Genomic DNA, 27,751 nt, shown 5'->3' on the forward strand with positions numbered 1-27,751 from the left:
TGTGTTCTCACCGAAAATCGAACCCGGAACCTTCCGTCTGTGAGTCAAGCGTCTTGACAACTTTTATTTTATTGGTTTGTTGGAAGAAATTGCCATTTGGCAATAATCCCGCTAATGTACAAATAACATTATGTACAAAAAGTTGAATAAATAAAAAATATAAAATGGAATACGTTTGTATGAAAAAAGTCAGTTCGCCTTTAGTCTTAACATTTGGTCCAACAATGTTTTTAGTGTGTGCAAATGTTTGCAGACAGGCTGGATTTTCTCCCTAAGGAGTTATTCTAATCTAAATATGCTGCAATGGCGAGGGAAAACATTTTTGAGAATTCAAATGTGTCTGCAAACATTTTGACATACTCAAAACATTGTTGAATTAACTAACTGGTAAAAGAAAAAGCATAAAAATTGGAAAATTGTTTTCAGGCGTTGCCTAGTAGGTGACTAGGTTCAGCGGGATGAATCTCAACCACATGATAAAGGTTTTAGCTCTTTTACTTCAAAAAAGTCAACAGATGGAAGAGTTGAGAAAATGTGGATGTTTAAACGTAGGCAGAATGGTGAATTTTAAACAGTGCGTGAAATGGCCACTTAAACCAGCCAATGACAAGTCATAAGCCCTGTAAATGCCTAGACTTCCACATTCCCTTCTCAAAAATGTTTTCCCTTACTGTTGAAACAAATTTAGTCCCCAGGGAGGAAATCCAGCCTGTTTACAAACATTTGGGCATACCTAAAACGTTGTTGATGGTATGAAAAGTATTAAAATGGAAAAATTGTTTTCCGGCGTCGGCGTTTCCTCGTAAGTAAATTGGTTCAGCCGAGTGAATCTCACCCACATGATAAAAGTCATCAGATAGAAGAGTCGAGGAAATGCTGGTGTTTAAGCAAAGGCAGAATGGTGAATGCTTCACAGTATGCAAAGTGGCCACTTAAACCAGCCAATGACAGGTCATAATTTACTATTAAAATAATATATATTTATAAAAATATATATTTTAAAAAAAATAATTATATCATTTTTTTAATGCGAAACGCGCCTATAAACTTTTATTTATTATTAGTTTGGCGCGATCTATATTTTGTTTACTTTTGTACAATATTTTGAATACATATATTTTTTTTAATTAGAAAAAAATAAGCCCTATAAATGCCTAGACTTCCATATTCCTTCTCCCTCTCTGTTACAACAAATTAACATTAAAATTTGGTATTCTTTGTGTGGGATTATTCTCAAAGAGAGAAAGGCAAGCCCTGCAAAAGAACTGTTTTTCTTGTTAGGCGGGAATTAAATGAAAATGTAAATGTGAAATTTTTCAATAATAAATAATACTTTTATAAATTATCAAAATAGTCTGCTAAATAAACCACCGAAACATAAAAAATGTGTGACAATTGTGCACAGTAGACTGTTTATATTACAGGTAAATACCGGTGTAATCGTTCGTAGGTTCGACCGCAAGATTACACTGAACTTTTATTGCGGCAATATTGGGGGCTTTTCGCTCCAAAACGCGATTAAAACAATTGACAGTCGGAAACAAGAGAGTGACGCCGAAAAACAACGACTCCGAACAAGTGTTCCGTGAATGAACCATTACTTTTCGCTTCGGCAGAGTTCGGCTGTCGAATATTTGATCATGGCGGCGGTGAATTCTTTATACGCAATTGTTTCCAAATGGTTTTCCCTCAAACCAGCGTCGTAAAAGGAAATCCGACTAGCCTCTGTTTGTGCAGGACCGTCTCGACATGAGAAAAAAAAAGAAAACGGGACCCGCCATATGTCGTCACCTGAATGCCAAACTAATCTAAGTCACATTCAAGCAAACAGAAGGCAACTAAACTACTCATAAATGAGTAGGTTTACGTTTTGACCCATTAGTTTCTTTGTAGACGTCGCTCAGTACGCAACTCCTGATTTGAATTCAACTATGCCATGTTGTATCCTTTTAAAGTGTAAAAATACAGCTAGGATCTTAAAGAAACAGGATGCAATCACATTTTATGTGTAATTAGCAAATAAATGTGTAAGTAGCAAATACATTATTTAAAAATTGAATTCTTTTTCCATCTGTCAGATTGTCGAAGAAATCAAAATGGACATTTCGTAAGTGTTGCTAGGGTAGTAAATGCTTTTACCCTACTTTACTCATCTCATGAGAGAACTAATGTGTGGGTATGCATTGTTCAAATATTGTCACAACCTCTACATCTTTTGTACCCACAACCACTCTTCACTTCCCACCTTAGTTAGTATACTTTGATCATCCGCCACAATAAGATCTCGTGTCGTGAATCGCGCGTTTATTTTGTTGAGTGTGTAACGCATCATAGACTTTGTCTCCACATACCACCAGTGTTCAGCTCCAAAATTGGGGGCCTGTCCTAGTGTTGGTGCCGCTCGCAATTGACCAGTCGGACCTCCGCGATTCCATCAAGAACGAACCAGGTAAGTGGCATCCATTCCTAATCCATCTCATTCGTTGGAGTTGTGACCGATTGACACTGCATACCGTATATCGAGGATCTTCACTTATTTCATTAAAATTAAAGTACAGTCCACTCTGCTAAATAATATCGTAGAAGCCTTAAGGCTTTTAATTAACACTATTACAAAAATAAAAACAATTTGAGTAAGAATAAATTAATAAAAGCAGCTATTAAACCTTGAAACCTTGGAAACTCAGATTCAGAGTACGCCACACTGCCACAATACCACGTTAACGTAGCAAAAGAGGATAGACGGTAATATATGCGTTTTCCTCGAACCAACCCTGGCTTCCATACCCCAATATCAGTTCTCGTCTTCCCTAGTTAGGCGATCTATTATTCATAGCGGGGTGGAACAATGGAGGGGGTTGAGCAGGGCGTTGGTAGGGGTCCCGTATTTTATGATAATCTATAAAGTTGTCTTGTAATATAGCGCCGTATAAGGAAGGGAGATGGTAAAAGAATTAACTAGGGGTTGCAAATTCTAAGACGGTGGTAATTCATAGGTACCTTTGGACCACGTTATGCAGAAACCATCCATTCCGATTTGCGAAATTTGACTTTTTGATGAATGGTATTTAATCAATAGTCAATTTTAATTTGTTGAAGACATCCAACCCAAAAGATCAACATATTTTTTTTAGTGGTTTTTTTCCTTGCCCACAACCAATAAATCTATGAAAAAACATGTTAGAAACATCCATGTGAGTTGGTTGACAGCTTTCAGCATTTTTCACTTTAAAATTATTTTCATTCATAAAAATATTACAGAAACAATCCGACTCCAATAAAAAAGATTTTAGTGATATTAATAAAATAAATGTTTATTGTTTTTTTTATTTCCTAGGTATTATAATATTAAGGCATAAACAGAAATTACTCAAATATTATGTCAACAAAGTTTTGAGTTTGTCCCAATTTTTCTTGATGAGAACTGGATTCAGCCCCCAAGGTAGCTGTTAATATTAACATATCTGTATCTTAAAGCTGAAAGTCTGGAAGTCACATTTTTTAAATTTTGATTCAGATTCTATTAACGCCAAAAATATTGGAGTCCTCCGGTATACCACTACTGGAATAGCTTGTTCTAAAACACCAGTACTACTGTATGGCAGTCGGCCAGTAATAATACTCTGTTGGTATTAAAGCAGTGGATAGCGAATAAATTCCACAATGTTTATAACAAACTACCTCTGACGCAGGGAGGGATTTTGCGCAAGATTAGGTCTTATTGTCATAATCAACCATACTTAACCATAATGTCATTTTTATTGCCGTTAATTTCATTATTTTATTTTGCTTTTTTTCACATAATGTTTACTTTCAATTGTTGTTTTATTGCTATTAATACTCGTATCATGTCATTAAATTTATAGTTAGTTATCTTCATAAATAATTAATGTTTTAATTATTAGCGCGCAATTTAATGTTTTTGCCTATATATTTTTTTACTAACTTTGTTTTCAACTCTTAAAAGACTGTGGTAAATAATCCCTTTGCGCGCGGTGATGTAACATCGTGTTACCACTAGTAAAAGACGGAATATTCTAAAGCTCCGACATTTAAAAAAAAAAACATGGAGAATACTGCTTAATAATTCTTTTTCCATAATTTATAGGTATAGACATATAGTTTAGCCCTGTTATAGCAAAATAAATAAAAAATCACAAATACGCCGCTCATGTTCCGCGCGTGTGTTCCCCATCATTGTCATCAACCGACTGAAGAACAAATCTGTTTAAGACGACACAAACCGCAAAACAGCGTCCCTGTCTTCCGTGTCATAACACGTCATAACTTTTATCTTCGTGCTCTGTCTTGTATAAGGTATCTGTATAGATATGTTGTTGAATAAGCGGACATTCATTCTTCGCGTAGCAAGGATAAATATTTTTTGTATTTACATTTAGCATAGTTATACAAATTTAACTTTCCAAATCGGGTGTGAAAATGTCCATTTGAAGATTGCAAAAAATGATAATTAATAATTTTTAAAAAATAAGAGAGATATATCAAGTCTTGTGTCCTATGGCGACTAGTGTGACATCACAGCCACACAAGAGTTAACCACTAATTAAAAACAAAGTTGAATAACCACAAAGTTAGTGCTTCAAATATAAACTTTACATCGTTTTTCATTCAATATTCTACAATACTTTTTATACTAAAGTCAGGGGAGGAATAAGGGCGCGGGCCGGGCAGTTAGAACAAAAAACATCGAAGTCCCATAGTTATTTGACAGTCCATATTTTAAATGTTTTTTTCTGAAATATTCTTATCGAAAGTCTACAAATCCAATAAAACAGCAATAAATTGTGTTTTTACTTGGAGAGATAAATTTGAAACAGTTTTACAACTTCAAACCGCTCTCCTGAACAAATTACCAAATGTGACTTCCAGCATTTCAGCTTTAAGGTACAAATATTTCTATTGAAGTCTAGGCATCTACAGCTTGACCATCACATACCGCACACCGCATCTGAGGACATAAGTCTCCTTGGCGATGCCCACATACACGGAAAATTTACTCGTTGTCAAACGAGAAAAGCTGCCCGAAGGAGCTCTCTGAATTCTGGTAGCCTTGGCATCTTTGTGCTGAAAGAAAGTAATCCAGAAGTGCATAACATGTTTTTCATTGGATTGAGAAAAGAGGGAAGTGAATTCTTCACTGACTGGAATTAAATAGATTGGACATGATCAGTTCGCCGAAATGATTACAAAACTTTTTAAAAGCCTTGAAATTATTTTTGGAAGCCCCAGATCTATATATCCAACAGGGCCACGGATAGTAGCGAGAAGCTCCATTCTGTAATCATAGAGAAGAGGAAAGGGACAAGACCACAGGATCTAAGCATCTACAGAGCTTATGGCCTGTCACCGGCTGGTTTAAGTGGCGTAGTACGGTAGGGGATGAGCGGGAAGGTCGGGTCATCGGCCTTGAACGACCAAAGAAAGGAACAAAAAACAACGACGCGTCTGACCCCCCAACCCCCCCTCTTCGCAGTCGCAACACCACACCATTCATCTCCTTCTCTGTAAAACTTCAAATTTAATTTCTACACACATTATTTCCATACACATGCCTGTCGTATGCAAATAAAATTAGTTGAGAAGGATTTTCAACGCTGGAATATGCCATTTGCCTTAGCATCCAAATTTAGGAGCTCATAGTTCAACAACCAAACGTCCTGGAACAAAAATGAAAAGTATCATTTTTGTATGAAATTTTATCATCTTCAATTTCAAATTTTAAATACGCTACGGTAGTAGTGATATTTTCCGAGATTTATGCAAAAAACTAAAAAATGGTAAATGTATTTAAACCCTCTCACCCCCTACAAGAGCTCACCGCCAACCATCGGTAACTTTTGACACACATTAATTCAAGTCTAAAGAAAGCGTTTGAGACCATTCCTAAAACTCTAGGATTTTTGTCCCTCAATTTGTTTAATTCGACTAGAAATTTATTTGTAAAATGTAAATTAAGGCTAAATTTCTAACCGCCCGTGCGCTCTGTGGCTTTTTTAAAAATTTTACATTTTTTTATAGTTTTAAAAAAAAATATGAGCGTTCTTATAATTAACCTAAATATTTAAATTTTGGCGGTCATTTAAAACGAGTAGTAAATAACTCACTATTAGAAAATGGAAATCATGTTGGGGTACTGTAGGGTTCGAACCTCGGACCTCTGGTCCGTGAGTCCGCAACACTAACTACAGGACGACAACCCGATTCCCGACATTAATATACATTTTTACAATTTTAATATTCTAATTCATTGTTTTTACCTAAACATTTTTACATCCAATTTCCCGATGCACTGAACTTCCTCTTTGGAATTTTTTTTTTTTTAGGCCTTATAATGTATTTTTTCTACCCTGAACCCATTATTTATTTATATATACGCCCAATGGGCATTTTTAAGGACATGTGCATACATATAAAATGATTATAAAAGAAAGTAGAAAGACACAATGGTATTTAGTAGACTTGGTGGGAGTGGAAGCGGGAGAGAGGTGTTTATAATTGAATGTGATTCAGTGATCGCATAAAAGAAGACAACTTGTTATCAAAGAAATCAAGACTGGTATGTTTGTTAGCAGACCTAATATTTCTGGGCATAGGGGAATGAAAACCATAGTTTGTCCTATGGTTATCGGTGTGAAAAAGTTAGTTTTGTCTGAGGTTACTAGTTGAGTTATTTAAAAGAGTGAGTTGAATGAGTCGGATTCATTTCGACGGTCTTGAAGAGAAGATATATTTAATCTAGTTACTAACATAGCCCAACCTCCACCCTATGTTTCTTGAAATCGATGTTGAACTGATTCAATATTTTTTATGTAAACATATGGAGACCAGATAACAGAGGAGTACTCTAGATGCGGGCGAACTAGGGAATTTATTTAATTTATTCTTCATTAATAATAATTTCACAGAGACAGGAAAGTACCGTGCTATTTTTTGTCAGAGTGTTATTATGAAATTAACTCTTATAGATTTAGAATAGTGGGTAGAATTAAATAAACAAATGCCTCGTCCAATAAGGATTTTAATATGAAAATAAAATGTTCGGTAAAGAAGCGATATTTTCAGTAAAAAAATGATATTTTCTATATGAAAAGGATACTTTTCGGAAGGACTACTTAAGCATAATGTAAATATATTAATTTGAAAGCTCGGAGAGTAAAACGACCCGGCGCGGCGCAGCGTACAATCTTGCCAGAGTGGGTAGAGTTTCCCCGTATGGGGTAGGTATTCCCCGAGGTAAGGGTAACCCGATTTCTTTAACTGGCAATACCTTTCCGTACTCCGGAGGGAAAAGAGCTGCCTCTCATGTTGGCCGCATTCGGATAAAAAAGGCTTTTATTTTTCACATATTTATAGCGTGCAATTCTTGCGGGTAAGCGGGACGTACTGAGAAATATTATGATTTTATTTTGCCCGTATTACCAACATCATCATACCATTAGTCTTACGCGGTGGTGCGTAGGGCATTGCATTGGCCGACCGTTTTCAGAACATGACTGTTTATTTTATCAAGACTAGAAGTAGAACTAATATTGACTCTATATATATCATATATATTCCACATACGAAATGGAATAATCAATGTGTCGTCATTATTGGTACAGATAAAATTCTATATTCCGACTTGAGACCAATCGCCTCCAATGACAACCCTTTTTTGTCGTGATGTTAACTCAAGCTTAGATCTGGATTTCTTCATTCCTCACAAATTTAAAGTACCTATTCTCAAAACTCCTAGAGAAGCCTATTCTCAAAACTCATAATTTTGCTGTTTTACGTCTTGTGCCACAATTTGCATTCGTAGAGGAGAATTAGTGTACCGCAGGCGTTACATAGGCGGCATTCGGTTATCAATGAGATTTTTTTACTGTGCCATCTCTAGGTCGGTGACGAATAAAGTTCTGTAAGTGAAATAGATAACATTTTTGAGAAGGGAATATAGAAGTCTAGGCATTTACAGGGCCTATGACCTGTCGTTGGCTGGTTTAAGTAGCCACTTTACACACCATGTTACATTCACCATTCTGCCTATGTTAAAACATCCACATTTCCTCAACTCTTCCATCTGATGACTTTTGTGAAGTAGAAGAGCTGAAATCTTTATCATGTGGGTGAGATTCATCCGGCAGAGCCAATTTTGATCGGGTTGTGGTCTCGTGGTTAGTGTCTCGGACTCGCGGCTCAAAGGTCCGTGGTTCGAGTCCCACTCTACCCCAACTCGATTCCATTTTGTCATAGTGAGTTATTTACAACTCGTTGAAAATGGGCTTTAAAATTAAATATTTGAGTAAATCATAAGAACGCAAATATTTATATTTTTAAGAAGAAAAAAAAAATTACTTACTAGGCAACGCCTGAAAACAATTTTCCAATTTGTATACATTTTTAGCAGTCAGTTGATTCAACAATGATTTGAGTATGTCCAAATGTTTGCAGACTGGCTGGATTGGGTGAGATTTATCCGGCTTAACCAATTCACCGACTAGGCAACGCCTGAAAACAATTTTCCAAATTTTACACTTCTTCTTTTTATAACCAATTCATATAGACCAATAGAACAAATTTCATAAACAGTACACACATTTTACCTATTTGGCTTGATCCACTCATCGATCCGTGTGCAACCCACCTCCACTATCCATTTCTTAATAGCAATTTTATATTGCGAGAACGTACTAATTGCCCTTATGGATAATGGAAGTAGATTGTACACTTTAACCGATAATTGTACAATTCCCGAAGTAGTGGAATGATATGACTGAACTTAGGATTCCGAAAATAATCCTCGCTGCAGCATTCAATACAGACTGTAGGCGAGTCATTTTGTTCATTGGTATACCTGCATGAATACCGTTACACTAGTCGACTCTAGACACTACAAACGCATTTATTAATCGACGGGCGGCATCAACCGGCATTTTTTTGCGCATGCATTTAATTTGTCTCAGCTGGTAGAAGCATGAACTTATTTGGGTGTCAAGACAAAGGTCAGAATTAAGTAAGACTCCCAGTAGCCGGTGGTAACCAGTCGCGTGCACAGAGTTTTCAACTAGGGTAGGCAGTAGAAAAAAAGTTCGTTTTATATAGTATAAGTACATAAATCAATCTTACCAAACAGTTTCCTTCACTAGTCACATTAGTTTTAATCACTATGCTGTAGGTAGTTAATATTGAAATTACCGAAGCTACATCAAATATCCAAATAAATGCTAAATTTGTATTACATATTTCCTATTTTTAATATAATTTATATAATACATTGCTACGAAATCCTTCTTTTAAATATTTTTATATTTTCATTTATTACGGTTGCTACACTCGAAATTAAATAACTTTGGGCTCTATTTGATATTCTCGTAAATGCACTACTAGATACATAATTGCAAGTGATTTTCCAAGATACCGACATATTTAGCTAGCAAATCAATAAGTTCCAAAAAATTCCCTTTTTTATTATTTTTTTTTTTAAATAAACGCGAAACAAAAATACTCTCAATTGTATAATTTTTTAACAGAAACCAAGTTGAGGTTATATATTCGACATGGCTGTCTTTTATTAAATAATAATCGAAAAAAACGCTAGATGTCAGTAACGTATTCGTTTGTTCTTTCTAAAACAATATACATACCAACGTTCAAAAAGCACTGCCTACTAGCTTACACATACACGCGTAATTACAACTGAAATAAAACTCACACATACACATTTCGTTCCCGCATCGCGTTATGTTCATATGGAAGAAAAGGGCAGATAGTTCGTGCTTCTCCCGACCCAGGCCGATAGCGGCGCGCTGATCGGTACAATATATTACTTAACCGATTTATCTCTGGCGCGTTTTTCAAATTTTAAAAATAGTCACTAATATTTTTGAAATTATTTTTTGCTATTATTTTAATGAAATTCTAGTAGGGTAGGCACTGCTTATGTGCCTTTATGGAACACACGCCACTGGTGGTAACTAAATGCTCCAACTAGGGAGTAAATATGATATGATGATGATGATATATTTTTTACAAGACTACGCCAATATAAGGTGCATGTATTGTATAGTTACACTTTATATATTTATATAATGTACACCTTGTTCCCGTAACACCCGCTTAAAAGTTCTCCCATTGCTTCTCATCACATTAACACCCCCGGTTCGATGCCATAAAAAACACCAAACCACATGCTCGCCGTGGGGTGAGATCTGGCTTCCTATTCCGAGGGTAGTTTTACCAGAATAATATTACCGGTACATTTATCTACCACTGGGCGGTGTTTATTTTAAACAAATCCAGTACGTTTTGCGTGCAAAAGGTTGATATGACTTTTTAAACTTGATTGCAGAGGCGAATCGTTAAAATAAGCGATTATGCACAGCTTACCATTATATTTGACTTTTGATAATAATGTTTTACAGTAGGTAACCATGTTTATGGGAAAATCAATAAAGTAATTGGTATTTTTAATAAATCACCACCATTATTTATCAAGAATATATTGAGTTTGTCCAAATTTTTGAAGACAAGGACTGGATTAAACTCCCTGGAGAACTGTTGATATTGACATATTACAACAGAGATGAAGAACATTTTAGAGAAGAATCTTTATTTTTGTGTGTGTAAATTAATTTTAGTTTATTTTATTATTTCCTATATGTTCTTATTTTCTCTTTTCTTAAAAAAATAAAAAGTTTCTTTTGTTTAACTCAATTTTATTTCTTTAACTCAATCTTTATTCTTATCTTTCACTAAACTTAAACTTTATTATTACTTAAATTAAATTTTACACACTTATTTTGTATAATTTATGAAAGATGGTGGAGTTCTATAATTGAGAATATATATAAAGAATGCTAGTAATGCTTACTTAAAAAATGAATATATTTTATGTATCCTTGTTGAACTTCAACATAAAAAAAAAAAAAATTAACGAAAAAAAGAAATTGGAAACATCTACAGATGAAAGAATTGAAGGAATATAAATGTTCAAATATGGGCAGAATGGTGAATGTTACACAGTGTGTAAAGTGGCCAATTAAACCAGCCAATGACAGGTCATAAGTCCTGTAGATGCCTAGACTTCTATATTACCTTCTCTTAAATGTTCTTCATCTCTGTTGTAATATGTTAATGTTAACAGCTTCCCAGGGAGTTGAATCCAGTCCTTGTCTACAAAAATTTGGACAAATTCAAAATATTTTTGATTAACTATAGAGTTTTATAAAAAACAAAAATATAAATATTATCAAATTTAAATAGGTACTAACGAATCTAATAAACGTCCATTCACTATAATTTTGTGTGAAATGGGCTATTCTCCGTCGGGTATCACGCGGCTGGTTAGTTTATTTGGAAATTTTTGTAGTAATGATTATATGTTTTAATACATTTTTATTTTGTTGAAACATAATTTTGTAAACTTTATTTTATTTTATTTAAATAAACGACACTTAGTGCCTTTTACACATTAGTTACAAATACAATTAAATATACATACATGTAAGCATAAGTAATACAGAGCATTTAAAACAATATTATCAATTAACAAATTAAGAAAGTTGTAAAAAGATAAACTATATAAAAGAATAAAATATTATCAGTTATAGAATTATCGATTAAAAAAAGATAATTTGGTATTAGAAATACTTTGAACCAGTTCAAAAAAAAACATATAAGAAAATAATTTTGAATAACATTAAAAAAAAAAAAAAAAATGTATTATTATTTAAAACTAATACTTGGGGAAATAGTATATATTTATGTATAAAAATATATAATGATGTAAAAAAAATGATGAAGAGAAATATTTTGTACTTATAAATTAATTCAAGAAAAGAAACGAAAAAAGAAAAAAAAACACCAATAAAGAAGTTTAAAACAATTCTTAACAATAGTAACAAATAGTTACCTAGAACTATTACAAATGAAATAAAGAAGAAGAGCCGCTCTATATGTACTAAATTTCATGTGAAATGAGTCACCAACGTCCTGGTACTCATTGCCTAGAGAGTGATATCTAACTTAATGAGAATTTAAAAACACTTTTAAAAAAAAAATCATTTGACAGATACAACCGGCGCAACAATGATATATTTATGTATAAATTAATATTACGCATATATGTATACATAGATTACTATAGACTAAAGTGTTCAATATTATAAATATTTAAAGCGTTAACTTTGTGGCCAAACATTTTACTTAGTTAGTTATTAAATATTTGTACATAACCACTTACCAACTTTTCTATGTCTACCGGCTTCGAGACGTATCAATTCACATAATCAATTTAAATCATGACTTTTATAAAAATACAGGAGTTAAAATCTTGCATACAAATAATAAAGGGTTAAAATTCAATTATATGGAAATATTTCACAGTAGGAAAGCTTTAAAAAATATTTTTTATTTGATCAATAATCAAGCAACCTTTCAATAAGTCCTGTATACGATGGTGCACTGAAATCATCACCCTAAACCTATTAAGCTCACCCCCTCCCTCCATCCCCTCTACCTTTTTTCAACTATTTCTCAAACAACATAGAATATCAACAATGTTTGATTATGTCCAAATGCTTGCAGACTGGCTGGATTTCCTCCCTAGGGAGTTGTTCATATTTAGATTTATTTCAACAGAGAGGGAAAAAGTTTTCGAGAAGAAATTTGGAAGTCTAGGCATTTACAGGGCTAGAATGGTGAATGTTACACAGTGTGTAAAGTGGCCACTTAAACCAGCCAATGACAGGTCATAAGCCCTGTAAATGCCTAGACTTCCAAATTTCTTCTCGAAAACTTTTTCCCTCTCTGTTGAAATAAATCTAAACATAGAATATTTTCATAATTTAATCAGTGTATGTTTTCCTAATCAGTGCATGTGCTTACTAAAATGCATGTCGTATTGGTTTTATATGTATGGGCAACAACTATGGTGAAGGTGTATAGTAGGTTTTGCATGTTGGTTTGCATGTTGGTTTAATTGTTGTCCTGACGAAGAGACGGGTGCGTCTCGAAACCGGTAGACATAGAAAAGACGGTAAGTCTAAATATACACAACACATCATATTTTACGTATATTGGTCTCTGGATAAGCCCAACCCCCAGCCAATCGTTTTCCTTAATCGATGTTGAACTGATTCAATATTTTTTATGTGAATATCATAATATGGAGACCAGATAACAGAGGAATACTCTAGGTGCGGGCGAACTAGGGAACAGAAGAGAGTTTTAAGGGTATTGATATTTTTGAAGTCGTGCTTCTGTTAATAAATCCAATGAGTTTTAAGGATTTATTGATAACATGTTCAATGTGAATTGTAAAATAAAGTTTAGTGTCAAGTATAATATCTAAATCTTGTATACTAGACACAGATGATAATATTTCATCGATCAGTGAGTAGTCGTATGTGATTGGATTTTCCAGACGAAAAAATCTCATATATTTCGCGTATAGATTACCATAGACTAAAGTACGCAAATTTAATATCTTAATACTAGATAATATAAAATATCCTATAATTACAAAATATGGGTATATTCAAAAAAAATACTTACAGTAAATGAAAAAAACTACAATATTATCAATTTTAAATCTAGAAAAAAATGTCATAAAATAGATGCTTACATAAACGAAGAACGATTAATTGAAATTGAACATGTTAAATATTTAGTACTAATAATAGACAGGCAATTGACATGGACAAATCACATCTATAATGTAATTAGCAAATAGCAACATTCTCATGTATTTTCCAAAAATCAAAAACTTTGTTCCAAATACGAAAAAAAATATTATGTATGAAGCCTAGGTCTAAAATATGTAATATGCAACAATTATGGGGAACAGGAAACCAAAGTGATATAAACAGACTACGACAGCAAAATAAAATATTGAAGCTAGTATATGACCTCCCTTATCTAACACCAACTAAAGAACTCTTTAAAAAACTAAACTATCCAATTTTAATGAACTTTTTCATCTAGAATCTTTAAAATTTATTCATAAGTTAGCCACTGATATTATTGTTGAGAAAGATCTAAAACTTGAAAAATGTTGTAATAATCATGGACATAATTGCGAGAGATTTTTTTGAAAAATATATGTAAATCAAATAACGTAGTACTTTATATAATTGGTACACATATTATTTATATTTTTATGTATTTTTTGCTTTATATTTGTTTTATAATATATTATTTATGTTTAAGTAACATGTATTATTGGCACATATATATATATCCTTTATATTTGTATAATAATGATTTTTAATTTCTTACATTTGATTAGCTAGGTATTTATAATTAAGTAGTTTTAGTTTTTCTTTTTTATGTTATTGTTTTATTAGTAAAGGACTACTTATGCTCTAAAGATAGATGGAGACTATCATAAACAGAGAACACTCCGTTTTCATTTTACATTAATTGGTTTTATATAGATTCCCTGTTATTAAGTATGTATATTATTTTTTGCAATAAATTTATAAATAAATAATAATAAATAATACAAGAATATCAGAACAATATCACATACAACATTCCAAAACGAGACAAGGACAATCGAGACTAATAAATTAGGAACTGAAATTGTACAATAAACTCTCAGACAAAACCGTACAAAAGACTCATACATACTTTTCAATAGATGTAAAAAATATTATTAACTAAAGTTTTTAAATCTGTTATTTTTGTAAAATGAAAGTAATAATCCGTAAGGGTTATTAATTAATTTTCAAAAAAAAAAATATGAAAAAATTCGAAATATCGTATAATCCTAAAATTACAAAATGTCTTTAACACGTAAAGCCCGATGATTGAAAAATAACACAGGTTGCGAAGTGGGGACTAACAGACCCAGTTTAAAGAAAGAATAAGTATAAAAAAATAGGAACATAAATAATAATTTAATATGGTAACAATGCAGAATCAGTTTTTTTTTCAATTGAAATAATTCAACCAGATGAATCCCACCCATCTCAATAAAGGTTTAACTCGTTTACTTGACAAAAATCAGCAGATGGAAGAGTTGAGAAAATGTGGATGCTCAAACATAGGGAGAGAATGGTGAATGTTAAAGTAGCCACTTCAATGTTCTTATTCCCTTCTCAAAAAAAATTTGTAATGAATTTAGACTAGTATGTAATTTATAAATTCGGTCAGCGCATTTCCCTACCACGCAAGAGGTCTCGGGTTTGATTCCCGACACGTTTGATATGAAATATTGATTGGAAAGTGTGTTTTTACACTATAATATTTCATAGTCCCTGGACTGGTACCTGAAGCGTGAGACTAATCATCGTACTTTCGTGTAGGAAACAAAAATGATCAAGATGCGCTGCGATTGGTGTACCAATGTAGTGCTCTATGCACCATTAGGTGCGGAAAGGAACTGATGATATAATTTAACACCCAACATTGATAAAATGTACTTACTCAAAAAACCCTGTTAATTTTTTTATTTAATTAGAGAATTAGTATCTTCTTTAATACTGTGGAAACGAAGTAATAATAATAAAACTCGCTAATATCCATACTTAAATACGGATAATTAGATGTAAAAATAATTCCTTTGCATTTTACATGAACAGACGTAAAACGCCGTTTTTTCTCATTAACTTTTCAACAAGGCAGTAATCACTTCAAAATTAAAATTCTTACCCAAACCCTTTATTGTACATAGATTAACTTAAATTTTTTTCAACACTTATGTTTGTAAGTGAAACATGGAACTGGCAGAGTAAGGATGAAAACCGAATGAACGCGGTTGAAATGCGATCTTTTTGACGAATGTTTGGGAAATCAATGTATGACAGGGTTACGAATGATGAAATCAGGCGAGAGTGTAAATCTGACTCAGGTATAATTGATATGATTGAGAAAGGGCTTCTGAGGTGTTTTGATCGGGTAGAACGAATGAACGACGAAAGAATGGGAAAACAAGTATATATAACGAAGATAAACGGTAACGTGAGACGAGGATGGCCAAGGAAGATGTGGCATGATCAGATAAACCAAAATTAATGTCAAAAGTAGACAGACCCGAAGGGCTTGTATGACAAGATGTGTCAATGTGGAAGAAGCTAGAAATGTATGCCAGGATAGACGTGTGTAGCGGTCCATTCTCTCTGCCTACGTGATGGTAGTAGTAGTTTGACCACAATGTTAATGCTTTAAATATCAACCCAAATTTGTTTGTTGTTTTTTTTTTTTATAAAGAGTATCAGAATGAAATTTTCTGTGTCGGAATCTTTTGCGTTTTTATAAAATAGTTATGTGAGGTTTGTAGTCTATGATCGATGACACACACGTGCTAAATTATTTCAGCTGAAATTATAGTGCGAAGACCGATGAAGCAAGTCAGCGTCTTCTATTGAATTCAATACATTACATTTTGCGAAACACGAGATCAACGTCCTGCAGTACATTAACATAGCCCCTACCATGGAGAAACGAACAACAAAATAACGCGGTCTATAAAAAGAAAACAGGGTGTGGCTCGCCCAGTTCAGCCAGTCAGCATCTGCCAGAACATTCAGTTCAGTCAGTCAGTCAGTCAGTAAGTCAGTTCCAGCATGCAGTCTCAGTGTAGATACTTCAACTCTTCATCGCCATAACACTCGCGCTCATTTCGATTGCTTATTCGCCATGTAGTAAATACGCATTAAACAGCAACCCCGTATCTTCTGTTAATCTCTAACTGGGGTAGGAGCTTCAACTCTCAGCAATTAAAACCCTACAGTTATTATATTTATATACCGTACATCGGGGGACTTTGAGGGGTTTTCGGGTGGATCTAGTTCCCATAATAAACCATTTTTTATCAAAAAAATTCGGGTGGATCTAGTTCCCATAATAAACCCTTTTTTATCAAAAAAACTAAACCCATAAGGACATGCCAATGGTAAATATCTTAAATGCGTAAACAAAATAATTTCTTTAGTGGCATAATCCAGGGATTATGTCAATACCTACCTATTTTTAACTACTTATCGATTTTTTAAATCAAATTTCCTCATGAAACAACCTTGTTTAAAAGCATTTTGAGGTTTTTTGTAGTTGAAATAAATCTTAATTGCCAACAAATTTAAGCCGGAAAAATCTTTGAATCAACGCAGGTTGCCAATTTAAATTAGACAACAACAAATATGTAAAGCAATGGGTTAACTATAAACGTCTGCGAAGTGTTGCTTGTTGCTTTACAATTTTAGCCCGAGATCTCCAATTTCAATTATTTCAACTTGCAACACTTACTACAGGAAGCGGTGAAATCAAACCCGGGGATAATGACCCCAAACAACTTAATCGTTTTGGTAAAATCTGTATCCTTCCTTGAACGCAATTATCCATTTCCAATAAAACAGTGAGCGATGTCCCTCAGGGATGGCAACTAGGGATCCCATAAATTCGAAAAAAGTATTGTTTTTGTTAAGTTATTACAATAATTGTAAACTGAACCATATAAAGGTAAATACATATGTAGAAACATTGAAATTTTTGTTTTCTAAATTAAATTCTTGTTTAATATAATATTACATATGACTAGATTTCAAATGTTTTAATTTGGTTATGCCTGTTGGAAAGGCTACATCGCTCTGGGTGTTGATCTGTACCATGTATCCGAAGGAGTTTTCTGGAGCAGGATTCTCCTACTACTTTTACAAGAGCCTCTTTCATGTATTTTTTTCTTTTTTTAACGTGTACGACTTGAATTTTAATTTGTAATGTATGTGTTATTTAAAATAAATTAATTGAATTCAGTATTTTGTAGAGGTATAAAATAGCTAATTGCGATACTTTATTTCTTCTTTTTAGTTCTTATTTTGTCAAGCTGAACAGTCTGGGTAGTTAGGAAAAAATTGCTTTAAGGCAATAAAACCGCCCTTATATGTTTGTAAAATGAATATGTATATTAAGTGTAAAATAAGTAAATAAAATACACTCGTTTTTCTTTACCTTTTATTATATTTAAACATCTTATCCCTAATTAAACTTAAACACCTATATTTTATTTTATGTAACTCAATTTTAACTTATGGCATAATAGAATGGGGAGGCACTAATAAATCAATATTAAAACCTTTTGAATCTGCACAAAAATCAATAATTGAAACAATTTTTAAAAAGCCTTTCAAGTACCCCAGCGTCAAGTTATTTGAGGAATTTGAGATCTTAGGTATAAGGCAATTATATATTTTTAGAATAATAATGTTTGTGAAAGCATATTATTCTACCAAATCCCAAAAGGAACACTCCCACACTACCAGAAGTCAAACTAGAAGATGGGTCATAGGGTCTACCGCAAACTCTGAATTCAGGCTAAGAAATTTCAGGTTTCTGGGACCCAAAATATTAAATATGTTACCTGAACATTGCAAAACTATGACCCGGATTCAATTAAATAAATTTGTAAAAAATTGGTTACTGCGTCAAGAAAAATCGGAAAAGTTACTCAATAACATTCTTAAATAATAAATGGTATAAATTAATATTGTATAACTGTATAAATAATTAACTAGTAGGTAGTAATGTTGTTGTTTATTTTGCATAAAAATGTCTGCCTTAAAACAGGTTGTACCTAGTTAGGCAGACTAGACATGATCCAGAAAAATCTATTACCTAAGTCTGTATGTAGTAGATGAAGTAATTGTTATTTTTGTTTATAAATCATGATTATTATTATTATTATTATTATTTCTAAGTGCCGCTCCGCCTCACTATTCACTATCCTCACCCGCAAATCGCCATTGTGGTCTATCCCTCATTATCAGTCCTTTTGCCTGCTTGCTTTGATGAAAACATAATTTTAAAATCTTCGATTTACAGAACAACGTGTTATCCTGCTACTTTTACTAAATCAAGCAACTTGTTCCTACCCATGTTTACAAATAAGGTTTGATTCAATTCGTTTCAATTGTGGATCCAATCGGAAATCGTAATAAATTTTCCCAACCCTAGTGGAGATGTTAGCAATCTATTATTTAATGATCTGTGGGTAGGACGCCGGTGGGTCATACCGCCTACCTGCACCGTAGAGGAGAGTGGGGTAATGAAAGCCATCGTGTACATGATAGGAAACAAAGCAACATACACTCCCGTAACGATTGATAAGTACCGAGAATCGATAATGTGTATACTAGGTATAATTAATATTGGATATTTATATAAAAATATATATGATTTGGTAAAAATATTTAATTTAAGTAACAAACCTCAAGAGATTGTTCTCTTCCATACATAATATCCCAATTTAATTGAAAGACTGGATTCTATCATACTTATTCGTCTTCTTTTGGGAATCAAAGATAATAAATCGGGCTGTGGTCCTGTGGCTAGTGTCTCGGACTCACGGACCAAAGGTCTGTGGTTCGAATCCCACTCTACCCCTACTTGATTCCCATTTTCTAATAGTGTGTTATTTACAACTCGTTGAAAATGGCCCTCAAAATTTAATATTTGGGTAAATCATAAGAATGCAAATGATTCTTTTTTTTTTTTTTAAATCTTTTTACTGATTTTTGCCTTGTAAATTTTTTTAAATAGGATTAATTTTATTATTTTTATTTTATATATTTTATGACAGCAACAGAATACAACACAACAAATATATCAAAACAACAGTTAGAGAGAATAATCCTTAGGTATGAAATGTCATTTTAGTTGTATTCCAATTAGAGCCTAATTTTTTTACTAGGTATGTCATAACAGGGTGTGTGTGTGTGAGTCTAAGTGAGAGAGGGTGGGTGGGAGGGTGTATATGTGTGTGTATGCAAGTGAGAGTATCATAAAAAGATATATGTGAGGATAATTACAGTTTAATTTTTTTTTTCAAAGTCAAGTAAAATGTCGGTGTCGAAAGTATATATTTGATTGTATAAGGTCAGGGCACGATTAATGGATAATTGGTTGCTGCATTCGTATTGTATTTCGATATATGAAAATGTCTTGTGTGTCTGGTCCGCCTAGGTGGGATATTGAAATGAATCGAGGAGAGTAGGTCTGGGCAGTCAATCTGGCCATGAAGTATTTTATGTATAAATAAAAGGTTTGCAAGTGCTCGCCGTATCTTAAAAGTTGGAAGTAGGTGACACGTATTTTTGTTGCCGTATTTGAAGCGAAGATATTTGACGAACTTGTTTTGAATGTGTTCTATTTTATCTATATTATGTATTTTATATTGCGGATTCCGATATATCCGTAAATCTACAAGCTACAAAAAGCGGCTTGGTGGGATTTTCGTATTTACTAGTAATATTAATTTATATCTATCATTATCTTATATCATTATACTAACATATTTTTAAAAAAACAATCAGCTGGAACAGTTTCATGAGAATTTAATAGTGTATTCAAGAGTAAACATGTTTGTGTTTAGTTTAGTTTTGTATATTATTTACATAGGATTTATTGAATTGGATTCAAAAACAATTTATCAGTTAATAAATCAAACTCAACAAACTAACAAATTCAAATAATGAACACAATTAAAACCAACGAATTCTTTCGATAAACACAAATAGATTTCCAAGCTCCAAGCCCAGTTAGAATCGGGCTGTGGTCCCGTGGCGAGTGTTGCGGACTCACGGATTAGAGGTCTGAGGTTCTAACCCCACTCTATCCCAACTTGATTCCATTTTATAATAGTGAGTTATTTACAACTTGTCGAAAATGGTCTCCAAAATTTTAATATTGGGGTATATAATAAGAACGCAAGCGTTTCCTTTTTATTGAAAATAAAAGCGGACTTGTCCTGCAAATATTTATCGACTCTTGAGTAGCTCTTTCTAAACAGTCTGTGCTTGATAAAATCATCTGTCGGTAAAGCCTGAATTTCAAGAGGTAGGTCCCTTGTTGTAGATCGTACGCAGTTTGAGGAAAAATAATTATTATTGTTTTGCGGTCTAGTAATAGGCACGGATAGTTTATATTTATTTCTTGTGTTTAGCCTATGTACCTAAATCTCTGTTCCGCTTAAAGTCATCAATGTGTTTGTGAACGTACATTAGATTTTCGTAAATATGTTGACACGTAACCGACAATATACCTTTGACCTTATCTCTAAGTGACTTTCTAGGGTTCATGTTGTATATTGCTCAGCCTTCTTCTGCAGAACAAAAATAGAGTCAATATCTGCAGCATTTCCACACCGCAGTATACCGTCAGACATAATGCTGTAAAAGTAGCTGAAATAAATTTATCCTAGCTGTTTCTACATGAGCAAGACGCCTTTTTTTTAATGGCGCATGCAGCAGAATTAGGTATGTTCGATATACCAGTTATATGTGGACCCCATTAAAGCTTTGAATCTTATTGTGCCTAAAAATACAGTAGTATTAATAAAATCCAGTTCCTTATCTCTAAGATTTATATTAAATATTGTCTATTTGACATTACCTGTCAATTTACAATTTACTTTAGTTTTAGTAAAAATATAACAAGTGAAATTTTTTTTAAATTGAAAAAATGTATAATTATGCTTTTAAATAAAAAATTTAAAATAATTAAAAAACTGTTATTTACACTTCTTCTTTTTATTTCCCATTTATTAATTTTATGTTTTTTCAATCTGTAATATTATCTTTTGAATTATTTTTTTTCATTTAAAAGTACAAAAATGTTCAAAACATAATTGTTTTCCCATGAGTTAGCAAACTCATTCTGGGATAGGTACAATTAAAGATTATCAGATAAAAATATATTTAGTCAAACATAATTAAAACAAAAATGGACAAATCTCGGGAACCTTTTTAAAAACATATTATAATATATTATTTAACATTAACCTACATAGGTCAAGAGTTATCAAGAAATAGTTTAAGGAAATGATTTTTTAGTGTAATTTGATTTCCATTCGTAGACTGGTAAGAAATCGATTCAAGGTGGATTGGCAGGAGGTTATATTGAGTAGACGCATATTATAGAGGCGTATTTAATTTACTGAATTAAAATCGTAAGCTGTCTAGATTGTTTAATCCTTTTTATATTAATATTTTTTATCCGTAAGTATTGGCTTTCTTAAAATCATATATTCGCTTCAAAACCGGTAGGTATTTTTGTTCAACCTCTTTTATGGCGGCCCGTATTGTCCCGTTTTCCCCTACAATTTTATACGACTCGCCTAAGCGGTCCAGGAAGAGGTTGTATTGTCTGATGACGACAAATCTCACCGGTCCTGTCCTAAAGCGGTAGCCACGCAGGAGTAGTAGACTTGGCCCACCGCAAGGGAAACTGAACGTTTTATGACATCGTGGTCAACTTTTATACCCCGTCGGAGACCTGTTTTCGAAATGTTAAAATTACCAACTGGCAGGCAGAAGAGAATGAATGGTTGTGTAAAGTTACAGTTACTCAATCTTTAGATATGTATTTTTCCATTGAGTATTTTTAGATGTTTACAAAATGAAGATTGTGGGCCAAATGAATATAGTTTTTACGTTGCATTTTGAATTTTATTTCAATGTGTTTTATCGTAAGAGTTTTCATTATTGTATCCCGAGACGTATCCCGATATCCCGATGTGTCTGCTTCATATTCTACCTCTGCTAATCCTTTCCCCTTTCTTTTAACATCAAACCTCTCTATGTGGCTGCCAGTATTTATTTATTTATTTACATACATAAGTTTATTGTACATCATATTTGAGACATACGTCCCAGCTCCATGGATCTAAAAGACTTGTGTTGAGATGGGACGAGCAATTAGTTGACACAGACACATGAGTATATCACGACAAATATAGGATCAGAAACTTAAAAAATCATTTTAAAAAACTTTTATATGGCACATCAACATGGTAAACGGTAAACTCAAACATACGGAAAATCATCAAGGAGTTTCCCACTCAAATCCCTTCCACTAAGGAAAATCCAGTCCTCAACTACTTTCTTGAAAATATTTTTTGTCCTTTAAAGCTTAATACGCTCTTCCAAAATATTGAACGTGCGTGTCTTTTAAAAGAAGGAAAATTTTGAAAGTTTGGAATCAATGAAATATTGTCAGTAAAAAAAGAATTAAAAATTTTTTTGGCCAATAAAATATGCGTGTCTCTGTGTGAGCCTCGTTTTACAATATGGTATTTCTAGCGCACGATTCCTTCTTTGACTTGATCTATTTGAATTACTTATAAATAAATTTTGGTGCTTAAATATATATTTTAAGCATTGAAAATAATATATTTAATTATAAGACTTACATTTCTTCAAAATCAATGGACACGATCATTAACTGGATACGAAAATCGAAATGCCATTTCATCAAATTCTGGATTTGCATCCGTCTGCCTCTGAGGTACAGATTTTAGACGGATGATAGACCACAGAATACACTACACAAAAAAATGTACCACTGTCCTATATCTTCAAGTCGATACGTAACATCTGATTTTATTTTTTTATTTATTGTTGCTTCATTAAGTTAGTTTATAACATCTTAAGAACTAATGCAAACTTTTAATTTCATTACAATTTTTTATCAAAATTACTGAAGATGTTTTTTCAAATTAATTTTAAATATTTCAATGGTTTTTATTTCTTCTGGTTACTCATTGAACAGCTACAAAAAATGTTTAACACATTTATAAATAATTAAAATCATAATTCAATCTGATGATGCCGTGCTTCTTGCTAACAACAAAGAGGAACTGCAATTCTTGGTAACAAAATATGCGAGGGAAACGATTTGCTGATGAATGTCGATAAATCGAATGTGTTGTTTTTTTTTAAAAACATGAAAGTATGACTAAATGTGAAATCACTGTGAATGGGGTTATACTAAAACAAGTATATTAATTTGTGTATCTGGGAACTATCTTTACTAGGGATGGAATGACTGAGAAATATATTGAAAGGAGGGTGAGTGCTGAGAACTGAGTGAACGGTGCACTTACATTAACCTTAGGAAATAAATGTTTGTCGCAAGAGGCAAAATTAGCAGTTCACAACGGAGTCCTGGTCCCGACCCTGATGTATGGGAGCGAATGATGGACTTGGAAAAACAGGGATGAAAGTAGTCTGAACGCCGTCGAAATGAGATCTCTCAGGCGAATGTGTGGTGAAACTATGTACGATAGATGCACAAACGTTTAGATCCGTACATTATGCAAGGCTGAGATAAGCATTATCGACAAAATCAAAAAAGAAGCTCTTCGTTGGTTTGGACATGTAGAGCGAATGGACAGCGAAAGAACGGCTAAAAATATTTACAGTGCGAATGTTGATAGATGGAGAAATAGACGAAAACCGAAAAAGACATGGCATGACCAAATCCAACTTATACTTGAAGATGGACATGTTAAAACTAGGAATAAACTCGGTCAATGTGCGTGCATGAGAATATGTATGAATGTAGAGGAAGAGAGATATGTATGCAAAGATAGAGTGATCTGGCGTTCTATCCTCTCTGCCTACCCTTACGGAAAACGGCGTGATGGATTGTTTGTTTTTGTTTATAATTCAATTGTATAATAAATTGAGTCATGTTTTGTTTTTTTTCTCTAGGTACACATAAAAATGTCAATGTAGTAAATAAAGAAATTTTTTTTTGGAAATGGTGTCAGGATGAAATTTTCCACGTCGGTACATTTTCCGTGGTTTAAAATTATTTATCATATTCGTATAGGTACCGTGCTTCGGAAGACGCCAGATAAAACTGGACGCTTTTATGGGTTTCGGATGGTCCTAACTTCCATAAGAAACTATTTATCATAATAGAAAAATAACAGAAAGACGCCAAAAGTAAATATCTAGAGTGTGTAAAAAAATTACTGCTCTAGCGCCATAATCCGGGGAGAAAATAAGGGAATACGTTTGCATCAAAAAATATGAGCGCGTTTCCTTTTAATTGTTTTTAAAATACATGACTTGATTTCAAATAAATCGGATAAAAATCATCAATTCATTGATTTGTAAGCCGCTGTATCCGGGCAGGTACTCCTAATTAATTAACAATTTGATTTAAATTAAAGTGTCTAAATTTATTGCAACAGAGAGGGAAAACATTTTTGAGAACGGAATATGGAAGTCTACGCATTTACAGGGCTTATGATCTCTCGTTGGCTGGTTTAAGTGGCTACTTTACACACTGTGTAACACACACTATTCTGCCTATGTTTTGATATTCACATTTATTATCCGCACATATTACGAGATGGTAGAAAATAAATGAGAACTATAAATCATTCTAACCGTAGGAAGTGAACTTAATATTGTAACCACCGAATTGTAATACTTTTTTTACTGAAAAAATAATCAAACATGATTTCAAATATTTGTTTTATTTAAAAAATATTTAGATGCCGTGGATTAAAAAAAATAGTAATAAAAAACTTATCAACAAAATAATATTTTTAATAAACTTTTATATCAGTATTACTTATTTATACCAAATTATTAATTAAAAATACGACAAGTTTCTTTAAAAAAATTAAGGGACAGTTTATATTAATTTTCTCAAACTTTGAATCTATGGACTTGCGTCTTTTTAAAATTGCTCAATTATTTTATTTATCCGATAAAGTGTTTGAAATAAGGATTATTATCATTGTGTAAATCTTAGAAATTAAAAAAAGCGATTTATAATTGCACTCTTCGACATTCCTAACTAATGACTAATCATATGAAAAATAGCACTCTTCGAAGAATACAGATTACCTACTCGTATAATGACAGTTTTAGTGACATCGACATATTACACTGTAAATACATATGTTGATCAGATCTGTTAAAGATATTTTAAATTTATCTCCTGCTTAACTTTTAATTTTATCTTTTAATTTTAACTTTTAATTTCAACTTTTGATTTTAATTTGAACTCTTCATTTTTACTAATTCATAAGTATATCCACTACCTGCATCTAATTAATTATTGTTGGTTGTGAATTTTTACTAAGAAATATGAATGTTCATGGAAGCAGAGAGAGAGGGGAGGAAAGTAGAATTGGAGCTATACAATGTCTTCTCCCTTTTATGTACTTTAAAAAAATATTTAAAAATCCCCTCTCCTCCTGCATTTATAATAAATTAATGTGAAATCTGTAATTGGTCTTACTTTTCTACATTGTTATTTTGTATTTATAAAAAAGACTATGATTTTATTTATAAATAAATAAATAGTAAGGGAAAGAAACATATAAATAGTATTTCCTTTAATCCACTCCTGACTATAATAGTTTTAAAGATCGTATCCATCTCACTTCACACTTCCCAGCTTAACTCCATATTTATCGATGTAATTTTTAGAAATCACTCTTAAAAATAAAGTATAATATAATTCAATAGTTAAGTATATCTTGATAAAGAAGCTTCTTTAGCTTTGAAACCGGTCAATAGAATAAAAAAAAAGTGGTAAAAAATAAAGTATTTTTAAATATATTTTATTTAATTTTAATTTATAAATATGTTGCAAATATTCCTGTTTTGCATTTAAAAAATTTAAATATACCTACCCATACAAAATTACAAATTTAAAAATCAAGTTATCTTTTGTTTACAGTGGCGATTTTTTCGTTTAGACCACATAGCCACAAAAACACTGTTCATGTTTACGATTTATTGCTCCTAATGATTCCAAGATAAATAATGAAAAACTCTCCAAAATCGAAGGCGCTGAAATAATTCGTAGAGACAACATTTTTGCGAGTCATTTACTCAAGAAAAAATATCTTACCGTTAAGTCTATCCTTCACAACTTGGTGGGCAAAAGCTGCCGCCGCAGCTTGCCTCGGGTCCAGAGGAAGCCCCCACGGAAGGGAAGCGAGGGCCCTTTGAGCTGGTACTCTCAACACTCCACCACCAGACCCATAGAACCCCGGAACACCATATCCAACTCCCATGGGTCCCATAAAACAGTTCGCCATGCCACTTTCACTCAACCTTCTATACTCTTCTCTAGCGGACTCCATCTCGGATTCGGCTCTTCTGAATTCATCTTTGGACTCTGATTCATCGTTCGTTTCGTTTCCCGGTCTTCTGAACTCGTCCCGTTCCTGTTCCGAGTCATTGTCGCTCCGCAGGCGTCCTTCTTCGTCTGTCGTGTCCTCGTTGGAGTCTCTTCTGTGTATTCTGTCCATTATTTCGTCCACCCCTCTTCTGGCGACGTTGACCAGGTTCTTGTCGTCGTCGAACGACTTCCCGAGGAGCCTGGATATGCTGAACGGGAGAGATATCTGCGCCGGGTGCGTCTGGGATATGTGGCTTCTGTGGATATCGGAAGGCGACATCGAATGGATGTTCAAACTGTTTCTCGGACTGTACGAGTCTGATCTTTTGTCGGAGTCGTGGTCTGACTGCTCGCAGGCTGCTGACAATCGGCTGTCCGTATCCACATTTATCTCTTCCTGTTCGTCTTCGGAGTGTAAAGACGACATTTTGTTATCCAACTTTGCGTGTCTTAAAACTAAATTCGTTCAATCGCGGCACCTCCTCAAATTAAGTCATTTTACCAAAAAAAGTATCAAACACACATAATGTAATAAATTTTCACTTTAAAACAACGAATTTGGCGGTTCAACACTTGGAAAGAAAAAGTTTACATGAAAAACAAACGAACACGGAAAAGCAACAACAACTGTCAAAACAAATGAACGGCGAAAACTTTTGGTTCTGCGAATTCCGAATCAAAACTGAATTCAACTATTGTTATGTTTATGATAATGACTACCCGATATTAAATTAATGTTTTTTGCGTTGTCACCCGCGATTTAATCAAAGTTTAAACAAATTATTCAACGCAATTTGGACAATTAATTTTCCCCTTCAAT

General features: G+C 33.1%; 1 protein-coding gene across 1 annotated transcript in view; it reads right to left on the bottom strand.

The window, feature by feature from the left end:
* The window catches only part of LOC148278189 (uncharacterized), a 74,680-nt gene extending 47,322 nt beyond the window's left edge, over nucleotides 1-27,358 (bottom strand). The window contains exons 1-2 of the mRNA XM_088231784.1: nucleotides 26,659-27,358; nucleotides 9,199-9,203 (exon numbers count right to left, since the gene is read on the bottom strand). Of these exons, the coding sequence (XP_088087910.1) occupies nucleotides 9,199-9,203; nucleotides 26,659-27,358 (705 nt within the window). The remainder of the gene's footprint in view (nucleotides 1-9,198; nucleotides 9,204-26,658) is intronic.
* Between the last annotated feature and the right edge of the window lie 393 nt (nucleotides 27,359-27,751).

This window comes from Micrasema longulum, unplaced genomic scaffold, assembly GCF_059751315.1.
Source record: "Micrasema longulum isolate JH-2025_06_02 unplaced genomic scaffold, ASM5975131v1 h1tg000917l, whole genome shotgun sequence".
Taxonomy (NCBI): domain Eukaryota; kingdom Metazoa; phylum Arthropoda; class Insecta; order Trichoptera; family Brachycentridae; genus Micrasema; species Micrasema longulum.